At 40.4% G+C, this 25605-nt stretch overlaps 1 protein-coding gene across 1 annotated transcript; it reads right to left on the bottom strand.

Moving 5' to 3' along the window:
- Positions 1-1642: 1642 nt before the first annotated feature.
- IQCB1 (IQ motif containing B1) lies at positions 1643-23947 on the bottom strand. The gene is made up of 13 exons (XM_087711857.1): positions 23836-23947; positions 21153-21315; positions 20909-21038; positions 17328-17421; positions 17065-17164; positions 16189-16361; positions 15482-15591; positions 14995-15104; positions 12176-12318; positions 7994-8142; positions 6376-6501; positions 5394-5550; positions 1643-2793 (listed from the first exon to the last, which is right to left on the bottom strand). The coding sequence occupies exons 1-13, from the start codon at positions 23945-23947 to the stop codon at positions 2567-2569; spliced, it is 1794 nt and encodes a 597-aa protein (XP_087567983.1). The 3' UTR covers positions 1643-2566.
- Positions 23948-25605: the final 1658 nt, after the last annotated feature.

Here is a 25605-nt window from a genome sequence, read left to right as displayed (position 1 = left end):
AAATAGCTTTTCTAGCACTGGAGAATAGCAAATCAAGTTCATATTGATGAAAAATGGGTTTTATAAGGAGACCTCTACTGACACTATGGGACCTTTAATTAAGCACTGAAAGGGGGATTAAAAATGGAATTTCCATTATCCCCTTGCAAAAAGCATTAAAACTCAACTAAGACCTTGACTGAATGTTGGTTTTTGACAAGTGATGTACGTACATTATAGCAGAGATCATGGCTCCACTATCTCTTCAGGCCATTATATACTCATCTTCTATCACATGAACTCTCCTCATGACTGGAGTAGCATCTATAACTGAATTTAGGGAAGTCTAGATTGGAAAGATTTTTTTTCCTCATCTCTTAAGTTCAGCTTAATTTACTTGGGCTTTCGCGGTCTCTGTTGATATGTCCCACTTTCACAAATTTGAAGATTTTGGATGTTTTTGCCCTCTGCTGGTGACAGTCGATCAGATAGTGCTTTGGTAGGATATTCTAGTGGTAGGTGTTGTATAGCCTCTATTAATACTGACTGGTTAGATTTCCTCCCACCTTACAAATGTCTTAGGATGGTTGCATTGTCCTGTTTTCACATCACCAAGAGGGTTGCCAGCTTATGAACTATCCATTATCTTAAGTCCCATTAGAATGACTTCATCATAAATCTGGTCAGATAGTTAGGTCGTGAACTGTTTAAATCTTAATGACTTAATGACTTTGAGTATATTGGCTCCCATATACTTGCATCATATAGTTTATACTTTGTGAGCAAATGGGCAATTCCACTATAATGTTCATAACTTTGTTTTACATTTTCTGACGGCAGTCCTATCTAGGATTTCATCATAGTCTTGAAGAGTGCAAAGTTTCTTACAACAGCCAAACCATTTCATAGGATAGTGATCTGGGAACCTAGTCTCAAAAATGTATATACTAAGGTTTCCCTGACATTTTAGGCATGAATCTTCAAAATACTGTAGAAGTGGCATGCATCCCTACTTTCCCTGTATTCTGAAAACGTTTCTATTGACACTTCTGGGAGTGTTGGACTGGTTGCAGGGGATACTCTCCACTTCAGTTTGTTTCTACCTAACTGGCATGTTTAATTCTTCCCCCGTTTTATTTTTTATAGCTCCATTACTTTAATTTTCTCCTCTTTCTTCTATTCTATTCTATTCTCTTAAATTCCATCCCAGCTTGTACTTCTCATGTCCTGAGCTCAAGCAGATAGATGGATCCCATTTACAGTAGTGCTTGAGATGACTTCCGTAGCCTTTGGCACAAGTCTTGGAATCTAACAAACTGCAAAATATCTTCTAATAGCTACACAAGAAAACTGTGTCCCCATTTTTCAGTAGCATAAGAGTTTTTCTGCCCCCTTAACACTAACTTAAATATCCTGTCAAATTTGGAAGTTTCTCTGTCACCATCTATTTTCCAGGCAGTGTCTCTTTTGGTGTCCTCCCCCTAAACTCAGTTTTATGAGAATGACAAGAGGCTCTACAACCTGTACTGCCTTTCTGGTAAATAAGAGACAATATGGAACATAGTTAAATAACTTCTATAATATGTCTTGTAATACAAGTGAGTGTGATGATCGGCTACAATCTTTCCCTTTCCTTTTGGGAGATAAATCAATCACAACAAAGTTAAAAAAGATGTTTATTTAAGTAATTCAAAAGATATATGAATTTGATCTACAAAAACACATTCACTACTCTGAGCAAACACAATATGGTCCCAGTTGACTACAATTAGAGATATTGGGAAAGAGATGTTTTTGAAAATTTGTTATCATCCTAGATATTAAGTAAATCTTGAATTCAGTCTGAAATTACTCAGAATGTCCTAAATGTGCAGAAATAAAGGAGGGGAGAGAACAAGGCTTTTAAATCAGGCAGAAGAAATTAAAACAATGCAATGTCTAACTAGAGCAATTACTGATTTCTGTAACAAAGGATTTAAAATAATCTGAATCCTGCTGGGGAAATTCAGTACACTCTTATTTATTTTCCTAGTTTAGATACGAAAACCTCTTGCTTCACAAGTCTGGAATTCTGTTTTTGTCTTTTAAAAGAATAGAACTTTTCTATGTCTATGAGAGGAGTTGAGGAATCACCAAGCACATGTAGTAAAGGGCACACAGCCAAGATGCTTATATTCAAATTCAGATGCTGTCTTAACATTTAAACAGACAGAAAGACTCCATATTATGAACACAGGGTGATTATTCACAAGAAAAACTATTCCCCAACACATATGCATACATCTATGGTAATTTGGGATCTCCCTCCTTGTTTATTCTGTGTACCCATAGTTCTAAATCTACAGCATCCGGTTTTAAATGTCATTTTAGTCAAAATTATACAATTCTTAGTGTATAAAACTGTATACAATACACTTCTACAGATCATCTGAAATCTGAGCAGTCAAATTCAGACTTTCTACACAGAATTCAATCTCTGGAATGTAGAATTCTACTATGAATTCAGTAGATAATAGCTAATATATTTTGGGGGGAAATCATGAAGAAAAAGTGCACAATTACTTCGTTAGAATATGTTCTATAATAATCATGCTCTGCTTCCACCAATGAACAAAGTCTCCAGTTCAGCAGTTGTAGGATCCACCGAATCAACCTCTTCTTTAAAGAAGCCTTCTTCAAGTTTCTTCCACCAGGGCCACTGCATATATTTTAATATTGTATTATGGGATTGTTTGGCTTTAGCTACCACAGGAACTGATCTGCTCATAAAGACATTCAGATCCCTCATGGTACATTCTGAGAGACTTGGAGCACCTATGGCAAAAATACATATATTCTTTAAAATTGGTTAACCTTCTCTTCATTTGCAGTTTTTATCATCTTGTTTTCAAAGTAGCATCCTACAACGATGCAATAGGAAATACATATAGGAGCAATGCAGCCAAAGTACACAGAAGCACAGAAGTTCTAACAAGTAAAGTGCATGCTACATATCACATGTGAAAGGAAAGAAACCAAGAAAATAGAGAGAAGCATTTAAGGACGAGAAATTAGTGGTTGTCCAGATCAAAATAAATAAAAATCATAATGGTTTTTTTGGCAGTTTGAAGTAAGGTTGAATTGTATATAAATAAGAGTTTATGTGTAACATACATAATTTGCTATCATAAGATTCGTTTATGATCACAACTTGGGTTGCTTTAAAAGATTAGAACAAACTACATTTAATCTGAAACTAATTTTTCAGGTTTTAGAGTCCAATTGAATTTTAGCAGCAAATCCTTTTAAAGTATAGTACACGTTATTACATATTTTGTGGTAGAAAACAATAAAAAGGTGCCTAAGCTCTCGACCTGCCCCAATTATTTATTATGTCTTATCTTAGATGAAAATAATGCAATGTTATAAGTACATGGTTTGGAAGTAGAGATCAAACTTAGGAAAGACTAAAAATGATAGAAGCAAAACGATAACTAACATTTTAAAAGGCGAATCTGAAGACCTAAACAACATTGGTTATATTACAGGTTAAAATTTCTACATGGAAGCAATAGTTAAGGATGGGACTAATAACAGAGTGTGTATGTTGACAGGTAATATAATAACAGAGTGGGCCAAAACTGTCCATAAATTATTTTCATGGGGAAAGTATCTCTTGAATTTTCTAACACAAAAAGCATCTCTAGTGTTGTTTCTGAAGAATATTGTGGAAAATATTAGACATATTGAACTAGCAGAAATGGCAAAATTAATTTGTTTGATTAGAGAAAGATCAATAACTACATTTACTAGTGACTGGAATGCCCTTGTGGTTCTTGCTAAAAAAAGAAAAGAATTTGTAATTTATTGGTTTGAATTTAGAAAGCATAGCTTAAGGAAAGAACAAAATTATGATATAACCTGGGAGGGAGGGAGGGAGGGAGGGAGGGAGAGAGAGAGCGAGAGAGCTGTAAGTCATAATCATCACAATTATGACAAATCACGGCTTGAACTATCTTGCTTTGCATGTAATGAGTCTATCTCATATATTAGTTTCACCGGTTCTACCACAAAACCGCGGACGACAAAATCGCGGTCGACGAAAGCGCGTATGTGACATCATCACAGCGCGACGAAAAAGATCGAAAAATGTAAAAATAAAGCTAAAAACTTACCCTAACCCCCCCAAACCTAACCCTAAACCTAACCCTAAACCTAACCCTTAACCTAACCCTTAACGTAACGAAAAACCTAACGCTAAACGTAACGCTAACGCTCTAACCCTAACCCTAACCCTTAACCTAACCCTAACCCTAACCCTAACCCTAACCCTAACCCTAACCCTTACCTTTATGTGAATCGGCTTGCTGTAATTTAATTTTTATTTCAATTTTTCGATCTTTTTCGTCGCGTTGTGATGACGTCACATACGCGATTTCGTCGACCGCGCTTTTGTGGAACGCGCTTTTGACGGGTCACGAGTTTCACCTTTAAGTTGCATTACTGAAATAAATTAACATTTGCATGATATTCTAATTTTTCGAGTTTCACCTATGTGTGTGTGAATGTGTGTATGTCTCTGTGTGTGTATATATATATATATGTGTGTGTGTGTGTATGTATGTATGTACGTAAAATAAATAAATAAATAAATATGGCTAGCTGATGAGAGCTAAATAGCTTGAAATAGATCTATACTAGTCTCCCTTTATTTATTTATCAGCACAAATATAACACAAATATAACAAAGGCAACAGTAAAAATATTGGGTTTCTGTTGTGATGGACTCTTGTGACGAGCCGATTGACAGATAATGGAAGCAGTTAGCTTCCTCCCATAATTGGGGCATACCAGGGGTTGTGACACTAAATATATACCTTCCTCCCTGGCTTCAGCTGATAAGGAGGAGGACCTGTGGCTTAATGGCTAAGACGTCTGCCTAAGATGTAATACAGCACAGGTTCGAATCCCAGTAAGGGTATGGCTAGCTGATGAGAGCTAAATAGCTTGAAATAGATCTATACTAGTCTCCCTTTATTTATTTATCAGCACAAACATAACACACACACACACACACACACACACACACACACACATACATATATATCACATATATATATGGGGTCTTGTTGTTCGGGTCTTTTCCCGTGTAAGATTGAGATTGTCTTGGCAACGTTTCGGCGAGGTCTCACTCGCCATCTTCAGGCTGGTGCTTTGGCCTTAAAGCATGATCGGAGCTGTCATCTTTCTATAAATCTTGGTGGGTGGGTGTGAATGTGAATTAATAATTTACACCGCAGTGATGATCTCAGAAGAAAATTCAAGCTGGGTGAAGTAGTAGTGCCTACTTGGATAAATTCAGTTGTGATATTAACCACATCAGAGCTAACCTGGGAAGACAATCTATGCAAGACCAAAATAAGATAGACACATACTTAACAATTGATCCACATCTGTATGAACTTGGGCTAGCAAAGCTTCTCGATGTTGTTTTGCTTTCTGATCTTTTCTTTTTCTCAGCATATAGTGGGCTAGTTTTTCCTGGGCTTGATGATGAAGTTCTCTGCTCATTTCTTCTGACATTGCAGAAGCCTGAAGAAAAATTACCGTCTCTGTTACCATTAACGGTTATCAGCTTCAAACCTTTGTAAGGGTCTGCAGCACAACATTTGCATTCCTTGGGAACTGGTAAATCTAATCACCGAGCTTCTCTCTATGTTTTCTCTCTGAAGCCATTGATCCATCACTGAATTAATTTAGTTTCTTAATTAAGATTCAGGAAGAAGCAACTTGCTATTATTAGATTAAAGAAAAGACCCAAACAACCCTACCAAATATTTTATGTTTCTCATATCAAATAAAAGCAAAGCAGGTTATCCATAGCATAGTTTCAGTTTACATAGCTATAAAAATTACGCATCATTGACATGTTTTATTAGGTAAAGGGAATAGAATTAAAGAAAATATGTACATAAATTATAACTTTTCAAGATTTGAAGACAATGCTGTAAAGCTACTACAGGTAGTCCTCAAGTTATGACTGTAATGGAACCTGCCTATCATGATAGTAACTCTTGATAGTTTTCAATGGGTCAATCACATGACCAACCTGATTTTACAAAGTTTTTTGTAAAGGTCATTAAGCGAATCACAGTGGTCATTAACTGAATCCATGACCCTTAAGCGAACCAATAGTTTACTATGGGTTGCAGAAACCAGAAGTAAATGCCTGTTTTCAGCAAAACCATTGTAAAATGTAGTCATATGACTATGGAATGCTTCAAAGGCCCAAAGCTTCTTGGGTGAGAAGCAAAACATTTTCTTCTTCTACCTCAAGAAAAAAACAGCCCACTTGCCTTTTGAAGTAAAAAGCAAATATGAGACCATCCAGGGGATAGGAGTGTAATGATGACTTACTGGGTGCAGTTTGGTATAGCTTTCCACCTTTTGCTGCAACAATATCCTCTGTTCATCCGAAAGAGATTCAGGCTGCTTCCAGAGAGAAGATTCCTTTCTTCTTTTCTTCTCCAAGAATTTAAGCACCTTATTGAAACAAAATATTAATAAAAATTAACTCTTTACACAATTTTCATTTTTACATAGGGTAGGTTCATGAAATAACAATAGCAATACCACTTAGACTTTTATACCACTTGACAGTGCTTTACAGCCCTCTCTAAGAGTCAGCATGTTGCCCCCAAACATCTGAGTCCTCATTTTACCGACCTTAGAAGGATGGAAGGCTGACTCAACCTTGACCCTGTGATATTCGATCTGCCAAACTGTTGGCAGCCGGTAATCAGCAGAAGTAGCTTGCGGTACTGCACTCTACCTACTGCGCCACTGCGGCTCTTATGCCGTCTTAGTGAACATGGACATTTTAGAAAAAGAAATGTTGCATCACCTCTGCCTTCAATTCAAACCAATCTTGATGGATCACATTTAAACAACAATATATGTTTTAATATTTTTAATAATATCTTCCTAAAACAACTGTCACATCCTGGACCCAACAGTGTTCCCTACACCCTCTTCATGCATGAGAAAGGAGATGGATCATATAATGCTGGCCATGATAAGCCCTCTAGGGATAAGTTTCACTCTTTACGACTCACTTTAGTAAGGCCTGAAATTGAACTGGTGGGCAAACATTACAGCTGAAGATGCAGCTATATTTGAGCCTTCATACTTTTTAAAAAAGACATCACGAAGAGACTTATTTGAACCATGAAGCAATTACAGAGATTAGATTTAGAATTGCTGCATATTATTGGATGGAAGAAGAAATACTAAATTTAGGCTTTTCTTTGGCCAATGCACTAAATAGGAAGTCCACAAGCACATAAAATATATATATATCCTTGGTAAAAGACATTGAGAATCAATGTGCCTCAATATTTTCTTCCTTAATTAGTTTCTACCGCAGTATTTTTGCTGCTAAAAGTTGTGACAAAATCACAGGAAGTTTTTTTCTTTCTCTTGAATCTTTTTTCAGGCAGATAATGATAGAACAATGCTTACTTCAAGACTGACAGTCTGGTTCAAGCAACCTACGGTAGTTTAGACCATAATTGAAGTAAGGAACAATTTGATTAACTGGTAGCAAGATTATAAAAACAAGAATAGTTTTAAATCTGCTATTGAAATACTATTCCAATTTAAGTCTTGCAGACCAGACTTTCTGAAACATTGCTTTTAATGCTTAGGTTTTTGTAGATAGCTGTGTCCCATGAACATCTTAAATTAAAATTTTAAGTTAGAAGATGCATTGGAGGGCATGATAGATAGATAGATAGATAGATAGATAGATAGATAGATAGATAGATAGATAGATAGATATAGATAGATATAGATAGATATAGATAGATATAGATAGATATAGATAGATGATAGATTAGATAGATAGATGAGAGAGAGAGAGAGAGAGAGAGAGAGAGAGAGAGAGAGAGAGAAAGAAAGAAAGAAAGAAAGAAAGAAAGAAAGAAAGAAATGCAAAATGTTTTATATTATGCCAACAGTTGGTTTGTATACTGACTGCTCTCTGAATGAGGACAGCTGCTTTATATTCCTTGAAATTTCTTTTTTGCTGATGAAAATTTCTCCTTGCTTTAAATGCTCTCCAGTATCTTTGGATAGTTAAGGCTGCTTTTTCTTTCATTTCATGCATATACTTATCTATTTGACCTGGGAGATAAAGAGCGTATATTCATTATTAGAACATCAGAATTCACATAAGCAGAGTTGAATTTCATTCCAACTAGATGAAAGATGCAGAAGAGAAACCATACAGGGTTAGAATAAAACTTTTTATTTAATCAGAAAGCCACTATAGTTACTTGCACAATCATTTTAAACAGAAAACCACTATAGTTACTTGCACAGCAAAGCAAGTTTATCTGCTACCTCATGTATATGCACAATATGAAATCTCAGAATTGATATAGCCCCAATTTGTACTTTACCCAGAGATATCAACCGAAATCTAAGTTTTAATATGATAGGTCCAGAAATATAACATGATTATTACAGATGTGAAGTAATTTCATTTAAAATAAATATTTGATAATACATTATGCTAGCCGCACCCTCTATTTGTGCATTATATAGATAAGCTCTTATACCAAATACAACATGTACCGTATGATTCATATACATATTAATGTATCTATCCTGAATTATGCTTTTGTTAGTCAACTTTTTACTAGATACAAATTAGAACACATTTTGCCTTATTCCTTGGATAATAGATCCATCATAAAGTATAAAAGTCCTTTAGGGGTATGCATGTGGAGAATGCTAGGTCTGTATGTATGGGGGGATTGAGAGTGCGGCCTGGTGCCCCCTCCACTGAGTGCAGAAGCAGAAGTGGATGGGGGCCCAGATCCGCCTCTCGTCCCGGAATGGGTGGTATGAATGGCCTGCTGGGGAGAACGGAGGCCATGGGAGGGGAAGTGGGGCCTACAGGCGCGGGGATGGGCTGGTGCATTCTGGTCATAGTTGGGAGAGGCAGGTTTGACGGGAGCTATAGGGCTAGCCATTACCGGGGAAGGAGGGTTCGCTACATCATAGCGATCCCCCCATTCCGGCCCTGTTAGCTCCACTCCAGGACCAGATGGCGAGAGTTGTCAGGGCCCTGGTCTCAGGCTGCTGTTGCTAAATGCCAGGTCTGTGGTCCATAAAGCTCCCTTCGTCCGGGACCTAATATTAGACGAGGGGGCAGACCTGGCATGTATTACTGAAACCTGGCTGGGCCATGAGGGAGGAGTCCCCCTCACTGAAATGTGTCCAGAAGGGTTTTGGGTGCTCCACCAGTCCCGACACCAGTAAAGGGGTGGGGAAGTGGCAGTCATCATCCGAGAGTCTTTAGCTCCCCGCAGGATCCTTGCTCCGGAGATTGTTGGGTGTGAGTCCTTCCTGGTGAAGTTGGACCTTGCGGGTCAAGCGGGGTTGTTACTAACGTACCTACCTCCCAGCTGCATTACAACAGCCCTACCTGTGCTCCTTGAGTCAGTAGCCAAGCTGGCGGTTGAGTTGCCCAGGCTTATAGTGCTGGGGGATTTCAACCTGCCGTTGCTCGGCGAACGCTCTGACAGAGCACGAGAGTTCATGGCTTCCATGACAGCCATGGACTTGACCCAAGTAATCCAGGGTCCGAATCATACAGCAGGTCACACCCTCGACCTTGTGTTTCTCCCGGGGCAGTGGAGATGTGATCTTCGTTTGAGGGGCATTAAGACCTTGCCCGTCATGGTCAGATCACTTCCTGGTGAGGCTTGACTTTCGGAAACCAATCCCCCACTGTAGGGAGGTGGAACCGATTAGGTGGATCCGTCCCAGGCACCTGATGGACCCTATGGGATTTCAGACGGCACTTGGGGAGATACCTGACTCTCTGGCCCGCAGTCCGGCGGAGTCCTTGGTCGCTGCTTGGAATATAGCGGCGGCAGAGGCTCTAAACCGGATTGCGCCTTTACAGCCTCTTGGCAGCAGTGGATCCAGGAGGGCTCCTTGGTTTACCGAGGAACTCCGGGAGATGAAGCGCCAAAAGAGACGCCTAGAGCGACGATGGAGGGCTAGTAACTCTGAATCCGACCGAACACAATTAAGAGCCTTTTTAGGACTTATCTAGTGGCGATACGGGCGGCAAAATGTGCGCAATTTTCTGCTCTTATCGCATCCTCAGAATCGCGCCCAGCCGCCCTGTTTAGGATAGCCCGCTCCCTCTTGAAAGGGAGGGATGCGGACGAACCTCTGCAGGGTAGAGCTGAGGAATTTGCCCAGTTTCTGTCGGATAAAATCACTCGGATTCGGACGGACCTGGACTCCACTTGGACGGTACCAGCTGAGGTGCCAGGGGAAGGTCCTGATCGGATTTTATGGAGCGAGTTTCAACTTGTCGCTCCTGAGGAAGTGGACAAGGCCATGGGAGCGGTGAGCGCCTCCACCTGTTTACTGGACCCGTGTCCCTCCTGGCTGGTCTCGGCCAGCAGGGAGGTGACACGTGGCTGGCTCCAGGGGATTATTAACACCTCTCTTCAGGAGGGATCCTTCCCGCACCCCCTAAAGGATGCGGTGGTGAGACCCCTCCTTAAGAAACCTTCCCTGGATCCAGCCATTTTGAACAACTATCGCCCAGTCTCCAACCTCCCCTTCATGGAGAAGGTTGTTGAGAAGGTGGTGGCCTTTCAACTCCGACGGACCTTGGATGAAACAGATTATCTGGATCCCTTTCAGTCGGGGTTCAGGCCTGGTTACGGCACTGAAACTGCTTTGGTCGCGCTGACCTATGATCTCTAGCGGGCCAGGGATAGAGGTCATTCCTCTATCCTAGTGCTTCTTGACCTCTCAGCGGCCTGCGATACCATCAACCATGGTATCCTTCTGCGATGGTTACGAGAGGTGGGAGTGGGAGGCACCGTTCTAAGGTGGTTCCCCTCCTACCTCTCGAACAGGTCGCAGTCGGTGTTGGTCGGGGGACAGAGATCAACCCCTAGGCCCCTCAAATATGGGGTGCCTCAGGGTTTGGTCCTGTCCCCCCTCCTGTTTAATATCTACATGAAGCCGCTGGATGAGATCATACGCCGGCACGGGATTAAATATCATCAATATGCGGATGATACACAATTGTATCTGTCCGCCCCGTGCCAACTCAGTGAAGCAGTTGAAGTGATGTTCCAGTGCCTGGAGGCTGTCAGGGTCTGGATGGGAGCGAACAAGTTTGCACTCAATCCAGACAAGACCGAGTGGCTATTGATGCTGCCTCCTAAAGATGGTCCTGACATTCCACCTCTCAGCCTGGGGGGTGAAATTATTCATCACTCGGAGAGGGCCTGCAATCTGGGTATCCTCCTGGATCCACAGCTGACGTTAGAACATCATTTGTCGGCTGTGACCAGGGGGGCCTTTGCTCAGGTTCGCCTGGTGCACCAGTTGCGGCCCTATCTGGACCGGGAGGTACTTCGAATGGTCACCCACGCCTTCGTCACCTCAAGACTGGATTACTGTAATGCACTCTACATGGGGCTGCCCCTGAAGAGTGTCCGAAGACTACAGTTGGTCCAGAATGCAGCCGGGCGAGCGATAATGAGTGTACCTAGGTACACCCATGTTACACCTATCCTCCGCGAGCTGCACTGGCTTCCTACTGGTCTCCGGACCCGCTTCAAGTTGCTAGTCGTTACTTTTAAAGCCCTTATGGTATTGGACCTGGCTACCTGAGAGACCGCCTCCTGCCATTTACCTCCCAACGACCAATAAGATCACACAGGTTGGGCCTCCTCCGGGTGCTGTTGACCGGACAATGCCGGCTGGCGGCTTCCCGAGGGAGGGCCTTCTCTGTAGCTGCACCGGCCTTGTGGAACGAGCTACCTGCTGAGATCCGGACCCTCACCACTCTCCCGGCCTTCCGTAAAGCGACCAAGACCTGGCTGTTCCGGCAGGCCTGGGGCTGCTAATGAAATCCCAGCCCCACTGATGCAATGGATGTTGTTCTGATTTTAATTTTGTATTTTTAAATGTTTTAAATGCTTTTTATTTGTTGTAAGCCGCCCAGAGTCCCTAGGGAGTGGGCGGCATACAAATTCTATTAAAGTTTAAAGTTTAAAGAGCATCAATGATGTCACTTTGGGGAACAAAGCAAAGACAAAAAAAAATCCAAATTAAAGAAAATGAGATACCTGTCCCATAATAGTTCTTTATGGTTCTATAATAACTATACCTGCATGGACAATTTCCAATAGTGTCAGCTGCCGTTCATGAAACAGCCTCATGGCTCTTTGTCTCTGAAGCTGTAGTTGTTGACGGAGGTGTTCTTCTTCTTTCTGTCTTCTTAAACTTTGCAACTCCTGTTCTCTTTTAGCTCTATAAACAATTAAAAAAATACTGAAAATGCCATTTTCAATATTTAAACTGTTTCCAGTTTTAGCACTGTTTAGGGCCAAGTCATGAGAATTTCTGCCATTTGTTCTTCCACAAACCAAAGTTGGCTAGCCATTTGTAGATAGAAAGAGTTAAGGGACTTCAAACCTCATGAAGTCCAGCTTCCTGCCTATTACTATAGTGTTCCTGAGATGTGGCCATTCAGCTCTGTTTAAACTCCTTTAATCAGCTAAGGACAATTCAACCCCTTCAAAACCAGTCTGTTGCAATGTTATTTGTTTCTTAGTTGTATTACTGACATTCACTCTTAATTGCCTGATGGAGGAAAAAAGGAAATAGATTCGCTCCACAAGACATAGCCAAAACAAGTCCCCAGAGTGGACAAAACCATATTTTGGGGAATCTTTTTTATTTGGGGAGGTCTGGGCTATTTTTAAAGGAACGACATTATTCTTGATTAACTTTGCAATCCCTAGGTCCATGATGGCAAACCTATGGCCCACGTGCCACAGATGGCACGCAGCACCCTCTCTATGGGTACATGAGCCATCGCCTCAGTTCATCTTCACCGTGCATGTGAGCACACCTCCCACCACCCAGCTAGTTGTTGGGTCTCTGCCGCGCAAGCACAGGGAGTGGGGCACAGGTGGGGGGATATGCATGGATGCACAGGGGGCAGCATATGCATGGGGGTGGGGCACACATATATGGTGGCGGGGCTCATGCACAGGGGCTGCGCGTATTGCATTTTGAGGGTTCAGGAACGTGCACTTTGGGAACTCGGTCCAGAAAAGGTTAGCCATCACTGCTCTAGTCATTCTTTTGGGGTTTTTTCAGGCCCCAATTTAGTACCTATTCTAAATTCTGAATATCAAAAATAAACTCATCAGTGATAGCCTAGACTCCTGCCCTCCTTGCCCTTCCATTTTGAAGACATGGGCGGGTCTTCCCCTGATCCCATATTATTTTATAGTACTAATGATGTATGCTAGTATGTGATAGTAAACTTTAGTTTACGTACTTACCATATTTTTCGGAGTATAAGACGCACCTTTTTCCCTCAAAAAGAGGCTGAAAATCTGTGTGCGTCTTATACACTGAATACAGCATTTTTTGCCTCCCCAAACCCCTTCCCCTTCACCAAAATGGTCGTGCATAGCTTATAGGAGGCTTTCAGAGAGCTCCTGGGGGCTGGGGAGAGCAGAAATGAGCAAAAAATGGACCGTTTTTTGCTCAATTTTGTCCCCCCCCCAACAGCACACTATAAGCTTCCTAATGCCCTTTTTTTGACAAAAAACAGGCCTGTTTTTGCGAAAAACAGGCCGCTTTTTGCTCATTTTTGGTCCCCCTACCCCACCAGGAACACTCTACAAGCCTCCTAAGGGCTATTCATGCCCTTTTTTTTGAAGAGGAAAAAAAAAACCGGGCCGTTTTTGGGAGGTTTGCAGAGTGCAAAAATTTTTTTTAAAAAATTGCCTCCTTGATGCGTCTTATACTTCAGTGCGTCTTATACTCTGAAAAAATATGATAGTTGAAACTATCTAAAACCAAGATCTTCTTCAGCTGTTTTCAGCAATGGCAATTAAGAATCACATAAAGAGTAAACAAGAGCATTCTTTTACTACCCCCACCCACCCACCCCCACACACGTATATGAGTGTGTCATTTTCTCTTAGTGATTAAAGTACCAGGCAAGAAACTAGGACACCGTGAGTTCTAATTCTACCTAGGGCATAAACCCAGATGGTTGATTGAGCCAGTCACTCTCTATCGCAGCCCAGGAAAATTGGAAGAGCAAATCATTCCTGAAAATATTACCAAGAAAACTGCAGGGATTAATTTAGGCAGCCCCTGGAGTCAAGACTGACTAAAATGCACATAGATATATAGAAATTATTTATGTATGCATGCTGGGATCAGGCAATGTAATTTATACCTTATATAGTGTAATCTAGCAATGAAGCATGGAATTTTCATTTTGAAAATAATCTGCAGGGTTGAAAATCCATGAATGAAATCTGCCCTCTAGTGGATTCCTCAAACAAGTACCAATTAAGAACTTTTTGTATTTTTAGAAATAAATTAGGGTATGGTTATAACATAGTGCACCCACAATAAAAAAAACATTAACAAATAAGTATCAATTGGGATATAAAGTCATACAATAATTCAGCACCATATCTTTACCAGTACACCTGCAAATATTGAATGCAAAGAAAGGAATTAATCATAGTAGTATTAACAAAAGTCACCTCTAGATAAGATGAGCAGCACATAAATCTAATACCAGTAAATAAATTTAAAAAATAGAAAAAAATGTATAAGCCTCAGACAATGCATGAATACAGAAGGGAGTGAAGAAATTCTAATCTAATTTCTTCACTCTTATCTAATTCTACAGAAGCAAGTTTCTTCTTAGAATAGCAACACAGAGAAATTATGTCTATTGTGACTTTACATACAAGTTTATTTGTTCAATTGGGATATTTTTAAGTTAAAAAGAAACATACACATAGAGATTTTATTCAGTAAATACATACCTATGTTGATGTCCCTGGCCAGATGGGAAGTCTGGAAAATCCTTATATTGTAGCTTTACTTTCCAAGCCATTTTAACAAGACAACATTGTTTTCAATTAAAAAAGCCCATAGTTTTACCTAAATTTCCTTTGCAAGATAGTTATAGCTTTTGGAAGCTGCTTTAATCTTTTTCGCGTCTGATATCCTCGCCAAGATGCCTGGATCAAGCATGCTGCTTGGTGCATTCTCTGAAATCAACAAATTAGCTTATTTATTTTTATATTGCACGTGTAATTAAACAGTTGTAGATGTTAAGAATGTACATTCTCTATGAGCTTTATTTGATTTGACAATTTTCTAGTCTACATTCAAACCAAGGCTGGTTTATAATCTAATCAGGAGATCTGATCCAGGCTTGGGGATATGGCAAACTCCCTATGAAGAATGAAGCTAACCATTTCAGAATGCTTCTATAACAGTTCTCCTTCACATAGCCACATTCCAATTATGAGACCAGATTATAAGTTATGAAACACATATGAATACACTGGTAAAATCTAACATGAGCTACCTCCACCATACACAGAATTATTTCTACAAAACGCACAGTATACCTGTGTCGTACCTGTGGATCATAAGAACTGGAGTTTTCTGCATCCAACAAATCCAGCAATTGATTGAGATTCTTGTCAAATCCTTTGCCAGTCCATTGCTTGCTTAGAAGAGTATGTAGCCCTTAATAAATGAGATGTGCTAAGATAAATATGCTAATTGGTAAGAAAAAGTACTTGTTTATTTACCCTACAGATGTCAATTATAAATTACTAGTGGCACAGATACTAAGGTAAAAGTTAGAATGTTCCACACTAAATATACACCAGTGGCAAAAAGTAGTGAAAGAGCCAAAGAAAAGCTTAAATAATGAATAGATTCATTGTATAGGACGTGGTAATAAAACTTCCTGCATTGAATGCAGGTGAAAGGCAGAATATGCATTCATAATAAATGAATTACTGAATGAATGAATAAATAAATATATCCACTGCTTTTCCTAGTATATGATTATGTCAATATAAGACATATATAACGCCCATCAATTATACCTGTTTTACTATACATAATGCTAGATTCCTTTACAGGACTTCACCCAAAATATTCACTGTTTCAAAACAATGCCCATTTAATATATTTTACAATCAATAGCATGAGTGCTAAAGTTGGAGAACTGATACATGTAACAAACTGTTTGGATTACAGTTAATCCAAGGAATGTTCAATGCCAACATTTATTATTCTAGAACATTTTTCAAAATCCATCTTTTTTGGACAAACCTTTGTAGCGAGCATTGACTCTGATAACCAGTTGGGCATCGGATTCTGTGATCAAAAGTAACAGTTTAACAGTTGCATTTCCTCTGGCAGGGTTGGTGGTAGAGGAAATCTTGTAAATAAGTTCATCCAGAAGGAAGTATAGGGCTTCTTCAGTTATTTGAACTAATGCTTTACTGAGAAAACCAGAGAGAGAGGAAATCATATTGGAATAAAAATGGTGTATGGGAAATTGGGCAGGATTAGAAGAACCCCAACCATATTGTAATATAAAAATACACTAAATCCTTTGAATGAGGCTCCACCAACTCAAAAGTCAGGGGACTCCAATATCCACTTATTTGATGCATGTCAGGCTCCCCACCCCATCTGCCTTTTACAATTTAAAAAATGTAATAAATGAGAAGGTGGCATGTTGCAAATGAGTTCTATGAGCATCCTGTGAACACAGAAATAATAGGTAGCTGAAGAGTGCCTGATGCTTCGGTTGGCAATGTTCTACACTGGATCCCAAGAGCTACTGAGAAAAAATAAGGACAGTATTGGCAGGCACCATTTTTTTCCAACTGGTGCTCTATATCCAGCTACATCCCAGCAATACTCATTTCATGAATAGGGTAGCACCTCTCTCAGCATTCATTTTGTGAAAGCCTCCACCTGTCCAACATGCCAAACATGTCCACCAGTTTAAAAAAAAAAAAGGGGGGGGGGAGGATGCTATCTTTAAACTATAGCTATAATCTGTATCTCTTGTTTTAGAATGAAGAATATAGAATTATGAAGATGTAAAGCTAATTAACCTAGAGGAACTATTCATATTTTAGGATGAATTTCACTCTAATTGTTTTTAATGTTCTGTATACTTTAGTATATAATTACCTATTGGTCCTTAAAATATTCTGCAAGAGTGACAGAATCTGGGTTGTTGTTTCATCATCATCAGTTGTCAGCAATTGCTGGAAGTGTTTATTTTGAAGAACTAGGGCAAAACAGGAAATCTATTTCAAACAGAAGTTCAAGCTATGCTTAATTTTATTTCAGGGAAGGAGAGTGGGAGCTAACAGCAAAATACAGATCACAGGTGAATCAGAAACCATAATAACATTCATACCCAATGAATTTCCAGACTTTTCTTCCCTTACCATTTTCTACTAGATGGATGTGACCTCTACACAACCAACAGATGGCATCAGTCACTGTCCTGAAACAATGTAGAAATTCATTCCTTTTTTCATCCTTAAAGGAAAACTGATGATTAAAATTCTTGAAACACACAAACAGTGATTATACCCTCAAGCTATATATATTAAAAAGATAATATTCTTCTACAATTAAGAAAGGGAATAGAGAAGCAGGACTGGGGTCTACTTAAGTGACAATACAGGCACAATAAGAAAATAACCTTTCTCCTTGTTATTCTGAAACTGTTCTAACCAAGTATAAGGTATTTCTTTGCAGGATCCAGCATGTCTCTTAGCAATAACTAATACACAAAAGTGTACTGTACATCACAATGATCTTAAAAATTTGGAGTGTTGTGTATTTTTTACTTTTGCTGAATTTGCGACCTTTAATATGCTTTGGACATCAACTTTCATGATTCCTATGAGGAATAATACTGGGAGTATATGTTCAAATTGAGAGTTCTAATGAGAGTATAGTTGAAAACTGATATAGGACATTAAAATAACACATTTGGTTAAGTGTTAAGGGAGGAAGAAATGTTAATATTAAATCAACTGGAATACTTTTATTGTGTTTTGGAATTGGAAACTATACATCTGTACAGCCATAAATTAGATGCAGTGTGAGGATTTTGTGAAATCTATTAGTAGTATGTATTTTTCAGGTATTAAAAATACTGCAAAGCAAATAAGGTTTTATTAGTTTCTATTCTTTGTTTTATCAGAAACATGCAAATAAATGGACAAATACAATTGTTAGAATTTACCGCATTATGTATCGATTACTCTCATCAATTTGAAAATGTAAGTACAAATACATTGCAAAAGGAAAAACAATACATAAAGAGACAACAGCAGAATATCTGCCTTGGCAATGTTGCATCTGTCTATAGCCAGAGGCAGGTCTAATATTTGCCACAATTCCATGTTCTTTGTTCTATTACTCTGAATAAATGATTAATGAAGCTATATGTAGATGCATTTTCATAGTAACCTAAGTTCAACAGTTTCCTTGTCAGCCTCTGTTTTGCTGCTTGCTTTTCGGCTGCCATTGAAATGGGGAGTGGGGGGCATGGTATTTGGGTGTGGGAATTATTCTGTACAGGAGGACTGTGAAAAGGGAGTTGTTCTCGCCATCTACTGCGCATGTGGCAGGGAGAGGAGTTCCTGCCAAGGCCAACTGTCCGGCATACCAACCTGATGATGATTTTGAAGATGTCTCCCACATGCAGTGACGTGCGGTGAGCTTCATGGCCAGTGAGGCAAGCGTGAAAGCCCCGCCGAAGCCCCGGCGCTGTGTCCGCCATAGAGCGGGACCCTCACCGGCCATGAAGCTCACAGCACGTCACTCGGCAGTTCAAACTCTGCTCTGCAGCCCAAACTTTCTCCTCCCAGCAACTTGGCCTGTTGGACACAGTAGTGGCAGGGGAGGAATGGGCTGGGTGGGCTGGCTGGGGAGGGGGGAGCCCTTTAAAGCCCTGCTGCTGCGCCTTCCCAGCAAGACTTCCTTTCGGCTCGCGGTTTCCCTTGCCTGCCTTAACCAAAGTTTGGCGCCCTGCCTCTGCTTTCGCGCTCTCCCTCTCTCAGCTGTGCAGCAGCTTCGGCGGCAGCTCTCGGCCTACGGCAGCAACATCGCACAGGCTGTGGAAGAAGAAGGAGGAGGAGGGAACCAAGAGAGGCGTTTAACAGGCGTGCACCCCACAGCCAGGACCGTCATTGCGCCTCAAGCCGTGTTTCTTCCTGCAAAGCTCTTTGGGCAACCCGAGAGCTCCGCCTGATGCCCGAAGGGCTTTGCAGGAAGAAACGCGGCTTGAGGCGCAATGACGGTCCTGGCTGTGGGGCACACGCCCGGTAAAAGCCTCTCTTGGTTCTCTCCTCCTCCTCCTTCTCCTTCCACAGCCTGTGCGACGCTGCCGCTGTAGGCCGAGAGCTGCCGCCGACACTGCTGCACAGCTGAGAGAGGGAGAGCGTGAAAGCAGAGGTAGGGCGCCAAGCTTTGGTTAAGGCAGGCAAGGGAAACCGCAAGCCGAAAGGAAGTCTTGCTGGGAAGGCGCGGCAGCAGGGCTTTAAAGGGCTCCCCCCTCCCCAGCCAGCCAGCCCACCCAGCCCATTCCTCCCCCGCCACCACTGTGTCCAACAGGCCAGGCGTCTCATGTTTATGGCGGACATAAACGCGAGACACCTGGCCTGTTGGGACACAGCGGCGAGAACGTCCCTGCTGCCTCCGCGCTCCGCCGCCTCACCCACCTCCTCCAACCCCACCGCTGTGAAGAAAGAAAACACACACACACACCTCACAATAAAAAAATTACAAATTAAATTACAATAAATTTGAATCCCCCCCCTCCCTCCGTCCGATCCACCTTTTCCAGCTGTGGAAACTCTCTCAACTCTCCTCTTGTTCGCCCAACGTAAGCGTGCTCAACATAAGCGTGCTCGTAAGGCATGATTCGCTGCTCCCCAATCAGGAGGCGGGAGAATCAGTGCCTCTTTTGCATCTGAAAGTTTTCGCTTTTTAACTCCTCCTTAACTTTTAAAAGGCGAACAATTCCTTAGGCAAAAGAGGCCCCGAGTTCTCTGGCCTCCTCCCATAGTTAACACTGAGAGCAGACACCAAGCCACTGTGACTTTGAATCTGGTAGCAACTACCCTGGCTTTAATTATTTAAAAAAAATTATTTAAAATTCTTTCTTTTCCCTTAGGAGACTGGTGAGGCCCCGCCTCCCCTGCCTCTAGTGACTACACGTCCCTGCCCACATGACACCTGTGGAATGATTGGATTGGACTATGAGTTGGGGTTACCAAGGGGAGGGGTATGGGTCATGCATTGATATCTATGCTTGCGTGCGCTTTTGTCTCAGATTCAGCTTTACTTACTCTTCTATTTACTTATAACCAGTAAAAGTACTCTTAATTCTGCAAAATGGAGTTGAGTGGTTTCTTTCTTGGTTATTAAGTGAAGCAGCCCTGACATTCCTTGTCCATATTGTCAAGCAGAGTATTATCATACATTATCAAAAAGAGACAATACACTGCTTTGGTAACTGTCTTGAACGTTGACAGCATAGAAATTATATCTTAGTAAGCATCACTTAGGCTAGGTATTAGAAGAGGTGGGAACCCTCTTTCTACCCACATCAACATTTTTCTATGCAGGTATTCCTTGACTTACGACCACCATTGAGCCCAAAATTTCTGTTGCTAAGGGAGACATTTGTTAAGTGAATTTTTCTCCATTTTACGGCCTTCATTGCCACAGTTAAGTGTATCACTGTAATACAGTTGTTGTGAATCTGATTTTCCCATTGACTTTGCTTGTCAGAAGTTTGCAAAAGGTGATCATATGACTCTAGGACACTGCAACAGTCATAAATATGAGTAGTTGCCAAGCATCCAAATTTTGATCACATGAACATGGGAGTGCTGCAATGGTGAAAAATCTTCATAAGTCACTTTTTTCAGTGTAACTTTGATGAGCTATTGTCAGTCAAGGACTGCCTGTATTAGTATGTCAAGATATTACAAAATGGCTCAAATACCTTGATTGCCCGAACAAATTGTGCTTGCAAACGCCTTCCCAAAAAGAGGAGGCTGTCTATTGCAGAAGGAAGCTGTTTACTGTAAAACTCCTCACGTTCTGTTTTCACCTCAAGACCTACACAACACTGACTGAGAAGAAAAAGGAAAAAAAATCCCTTCTGTAATTTGCAAATAGTATAGCCATAGGCTAATTCAGAGTTACTAGAGCAGGAATACAGCGGTGTAACTCTGCAGTATTTTTACCTTAATATCTCTGCTATCTGGGCAGCAGTAGTCCATCCTCCAGTCACTTTTGTATAATCTTGCTTAAGGACTAGTAGACAGTACTGGACTAGATCACAGTAGTATAAATCTTGTTTAATTTTCTTTGTTTCATTACTTCCTGGGGATGCACTTGTTAAAATTTCTAAGAAAAAAAATTGAACTGCTTAGGTTTGGAGCCCTCTACAAATAACAAATACAAGGGCTGCAAGACAGGTCAGAAGGGAGCATAGCAAAAACACAATATCAGGTAATAAATTGGAGCATCTATCTATATATTACTAAAACTCTGATTTCTGTAACTGGATGAAAAGATGCACCATAGGGAAAACCCAAATGGGATAACTAACAGAATGCACACAAAATCTGGGGCCTATAACGCCCATGGAATTGAAATTTGACAAATGTTATAAAATATTTTATGACATGAACAATATCATAAAGCAGGTTACAACATCACACAAAATGTCATAAAACATTTTTCCAGTGGTCAACTGCTGTTTGACTGTGCTATATAAGTTCAAAGGGCTATTTTCAAGGAATTTGAATTTGAATGGATTTGTATGCCGCTCAATCCCGAAGGACTCTGGGCGGCTCACATAAAAACAGTTAAAAATACTAGAAAATTTAAAATACAAAAACAAAGAGGTTAAAAGAACACAACATATACTCAGTTCTTAGTGGGGCTGGAACTCAATTGAGGATCAACAGCCCCAGGCCTGCCGGAACAGCCAGGTCTTAGTAGACTTTTGGAAGGCCGAGAGAGTGGGGAGGGTCCGGATCTCAGTCAGGTACATCTCTGAATATCTCTCTGAATTTTAAAAAGAATATTAGAAACTTTGCAATTGCAATTGTTGAAGATATTAAGAAATCTGGTCAAGAAATATCTCTGAAACAAAGATCTAACAGGTCATGGATTGTCTAGTCAGTTACTAAAGTACAGTCAACCAACCGGTTGTTAGATAAAATATAAAAAGCAAGCTATGTAATTCACATCAAAAAGGTTATTTTTATTTTTGAGAGAAATATATTATTAAAAGTTATTTTAAAGAGAAAATGAAGGCAGACAAAAATCAAACTGGTGAATCAAGCAGCAGTAGAAATGTAAATAAATATTGTTTAGTCAATGAGAAAATGCTTTGAACATATGGTATGTCACAGTGTCCATGATACAGTAATATGAGACTAATTTTGAGTTGGAATTCTGGTAATCAGAAAGTAAGACTTCCTTATTCTGCACAGCTGAAATGAACCAACTTTGGCTGTAACTTCCTTTACTGGAAAGCAGCCCTCTAGCAACTGATAGTTTCTCCAACTGAAATGAAACTGTGGTTTATTCTCTGTCTCATTTTGTTCAGCATATTTGCATAATATGCTTACCATAATTAAAATAACCATAATTTACCAAACCTGATTTTCTAGGCTTGTTTGATACTCTGAACTATACATTCACAATTTATAGTGAGTTTGCATAGCAGAGCCACACTTAAAATATGCTGACCATTTTATTATGGCTCAGTGTATTGAGCCAACATGCATCTGATTTGCTAACAGATCAATATTAGTTATTATAAGCCTGGTATACTTTTTCTGAGAAAAAGATATTAGCTTTCATGAGCTATAGCTTGCCTTATCAGATGCATGGGTTTGATCAAGTTTACGACTTTTTATAAAAATTGTGTGAAAACATGCTACCAAATTCCTAACTTTTCACTAACTCCTGGCTCTCCATATAATTTGTATTGTGTGTCCTTCATAATTGGTTCTCTTTTTACATAATTCATATCATACAATTCTTTGTTAGATTTGAAGATACAGAAACACATTCTAATTCTCATCCCATGATTAATTAATAGATCAAAATGAGCAGTGGGTTGCAGATTTCGCTACCACTGGTTCTCCCCGCGCACGCATGCCCTCTTTGTGCATGTGCTTTCCACATATATGCTTTGCTGCACATGCATTCAGCCTCAAACATGTGCCTAATAAGACAGCATAGAGTCGGGGTGGGTGGGTGGTTCCACCCGCGATTTCCGCTACCGGTTCAGGTAAACTGGTCCGAACCAGCTGAATACTACCTCTGGTCAAGATGTCATATAAAGCATAAACTGAGCCCATTCTATCAATTTAGAAATATATGGATAACTTCGGTTTCTTCCCCTTGGTTTCCAATCTTAATGCCTCAAGCATTATTTCCCCCTTTTTCCTTATTTGCCTTCCAACATCTCATTTCCTGCACAACTATTACACAAAACAAAGATTGATCATGTAAATTAAAAACACATCTTAAAATCAGATTAATTTAGAACAATGGGGTGGGAAGAAGAAAATTGGAGGTTTATGTATTCATATGTCTTTATAAAAACATAACTTATTTAAAGATATTTTACAAGTAGGAACTTGAACACGTCCAATAGTACATTCACTCTTTACAACAATTGTATTAAGATTCAAAAGAACCTCGTAATTCATAATGATCAAGTCTTTCTTCTCTTTAATACTAGAATCTCTATTCTTTATGTACAAATGTCCTTTCCAATAACCCTAATGGAAAGATCTCTACAGTAATAGACTACTGAACTTGTTCAAACATAGCATAGCAGGCTCAGCACAAGAGTAGGCTTTAGTTTTACCTTATGGTGCTACACCTAAGATCTCAATTTACCTTTTAACTTTAGCAGCAACACAGGAATATCCTGATCAGGACTTTCAGTAATCTGAGCAGTCAGAGACAATATTCTAGAATCCACAGGAAGTGGCTTCATTTCACGTAACATTAACTACAAAAAGAAAGGAAAAAAAGTCACTCAAGATAATTATCTTTAGTAAGTGACATTTTATGGCAAGCAATAGTTTAAGCAAGATGTAATAAATAGATTTCATCTAATAAAATCCATATCATCTATGGAAGATATTTTAATAGAAGCTAATTTTAATATCTAATTCATACACTTTACTGTTTCTACTAAAATACATTTTTATTTGAATTTTGGAGATTTAAGACTGACAATAGGGTACTTTTTAACCAACACATAATTTAATTATGAACATAGGAGCAATAGACACGGGCATCCATTTAGATCCACTGTTTAAAGCTGTATTGTGCAAACTTGTAGAAGAGTGTATATCAATGGGTACTAGTTTTGAAAGCTGTTCACTACCTCCTGAACAATAACAAACTTGAATTACTAACTGCAGGGAGAAAAAGAGGAAGAGGATTAATGCTTTTACAACTGCTACTTGTGACATCTTGGATGACATCTGATAAACATCTATATGACAACACTGAGCTAGACAAGCCCTGGGTGTGATCCAAGAAAGCTTTTATGTTCTTAAAACTAGTGTAATAAAACACCTCACTTCTAACACAAACAGTATTTCTATCTTTCCTTGTTGAAAACAAACTTCTGAACACAGAGCGCTTTATTATCTTAGATGTTTGCCTCAGTCTTTCCAAATTCAGTATCTTCCGTGAATAACCTATAGCCCTCCAAAAGTGACATGCGGTGAAGTTTATGGCTGGTGAGGCAAAAAGAAAGAAAGTGGCTTTTGCCCGCTCCACAGCTATGTCCGAAATAGAGGCATCCCGTGCCCCGCAGCTATGTCCGACCCAGCTGCGGGGCTCATTTAGTGATCTTTATGATCACTCGAGCAGAGTTAAGCAAGGGTTAAAAGCCGAAAAAATCCTTATGTAGATGAGGCACGTGGTTCTCTCGCCTCCTCCTGTAGAGGGCACTTCTTTTAAGAGGCTTTTTTAAACAGTTAAGCAGAGTCATCCATTGGAGACTCTGGAAGCAGCTAATCTAGCCTGACCTCAGCAGCTCTTGCCTTTTTCCTTTTACATTTTTACATTTTCATCATGGCAGACAAGAGCAGAGTTGAAATCCTCTGTGAAACAGAGGTATGTGGGTCGGAGGGAGGGGGGAGGAATTCAAAATTAATGTAATTTGTAAGTAATTGTAATTTGTGTGTGTTTGTGTGTTTTACCCGCCTCTGCTGGTGCGCGGGCTGGCACTTTATTTTTTATGTTGGACATAACGGCTGGCAGGGCTTTTGGACATAGCAGCAGGCCAGAGCTTTTGGCTTTTGCCCTAGGGGCGGGCTTTTTTGGCTTTTGCCTGCCCTGCAGAGCAAAAGCCAAAAGAAAGCACCTCGCCGCTTCTTTCTGACATAGAGGCATCCCATGTCAGACAGAAGTGGCGGGGCGCTTTCTTTTGGCTTTTGCCCGCCCCGCAGGGCAAACACTTCCACCTTGCAGGCGCCGGAGCCGCAGGCCACCAGGAGTACGTCCCGCCCGCAGAAGAGTGCCGGTTCCTGCTTCAGAGGGACGACTTGCTGCAACCTGAAGGGGTGCAAGTTGTAGACCTGCACAATGGCTCCAGCTCGGCCAGGCTCCACACCCAAAATCAACTGTCTCCTGGGCGATCGTCACCTT

The sequence above is a fragment of the Thamnophis sirtalis genome, unplaced genomic scaffold (genome assembly GCF_051295495.1).
Source record: "Thamnophis sirtalis isolate CommonGarterSnake01/CBP01778 unplaced genomic scaffold, rThaSir2_p1.2 scaffold_1, whole genome shotgun sequence".
Taxonomy (NCBI): domain Eukaryota; kingdom Metazoa; phylum Chordata; class Lepidosauria; order Squamata; family Natricidae; genus Thamnophis; species Thamnophis sirtalis.
The sequence above is the reverse complement of the archived record's forward strand: the minus strand, read 5'-3'. Positions and strand labels throughout refer to the sequence as shown.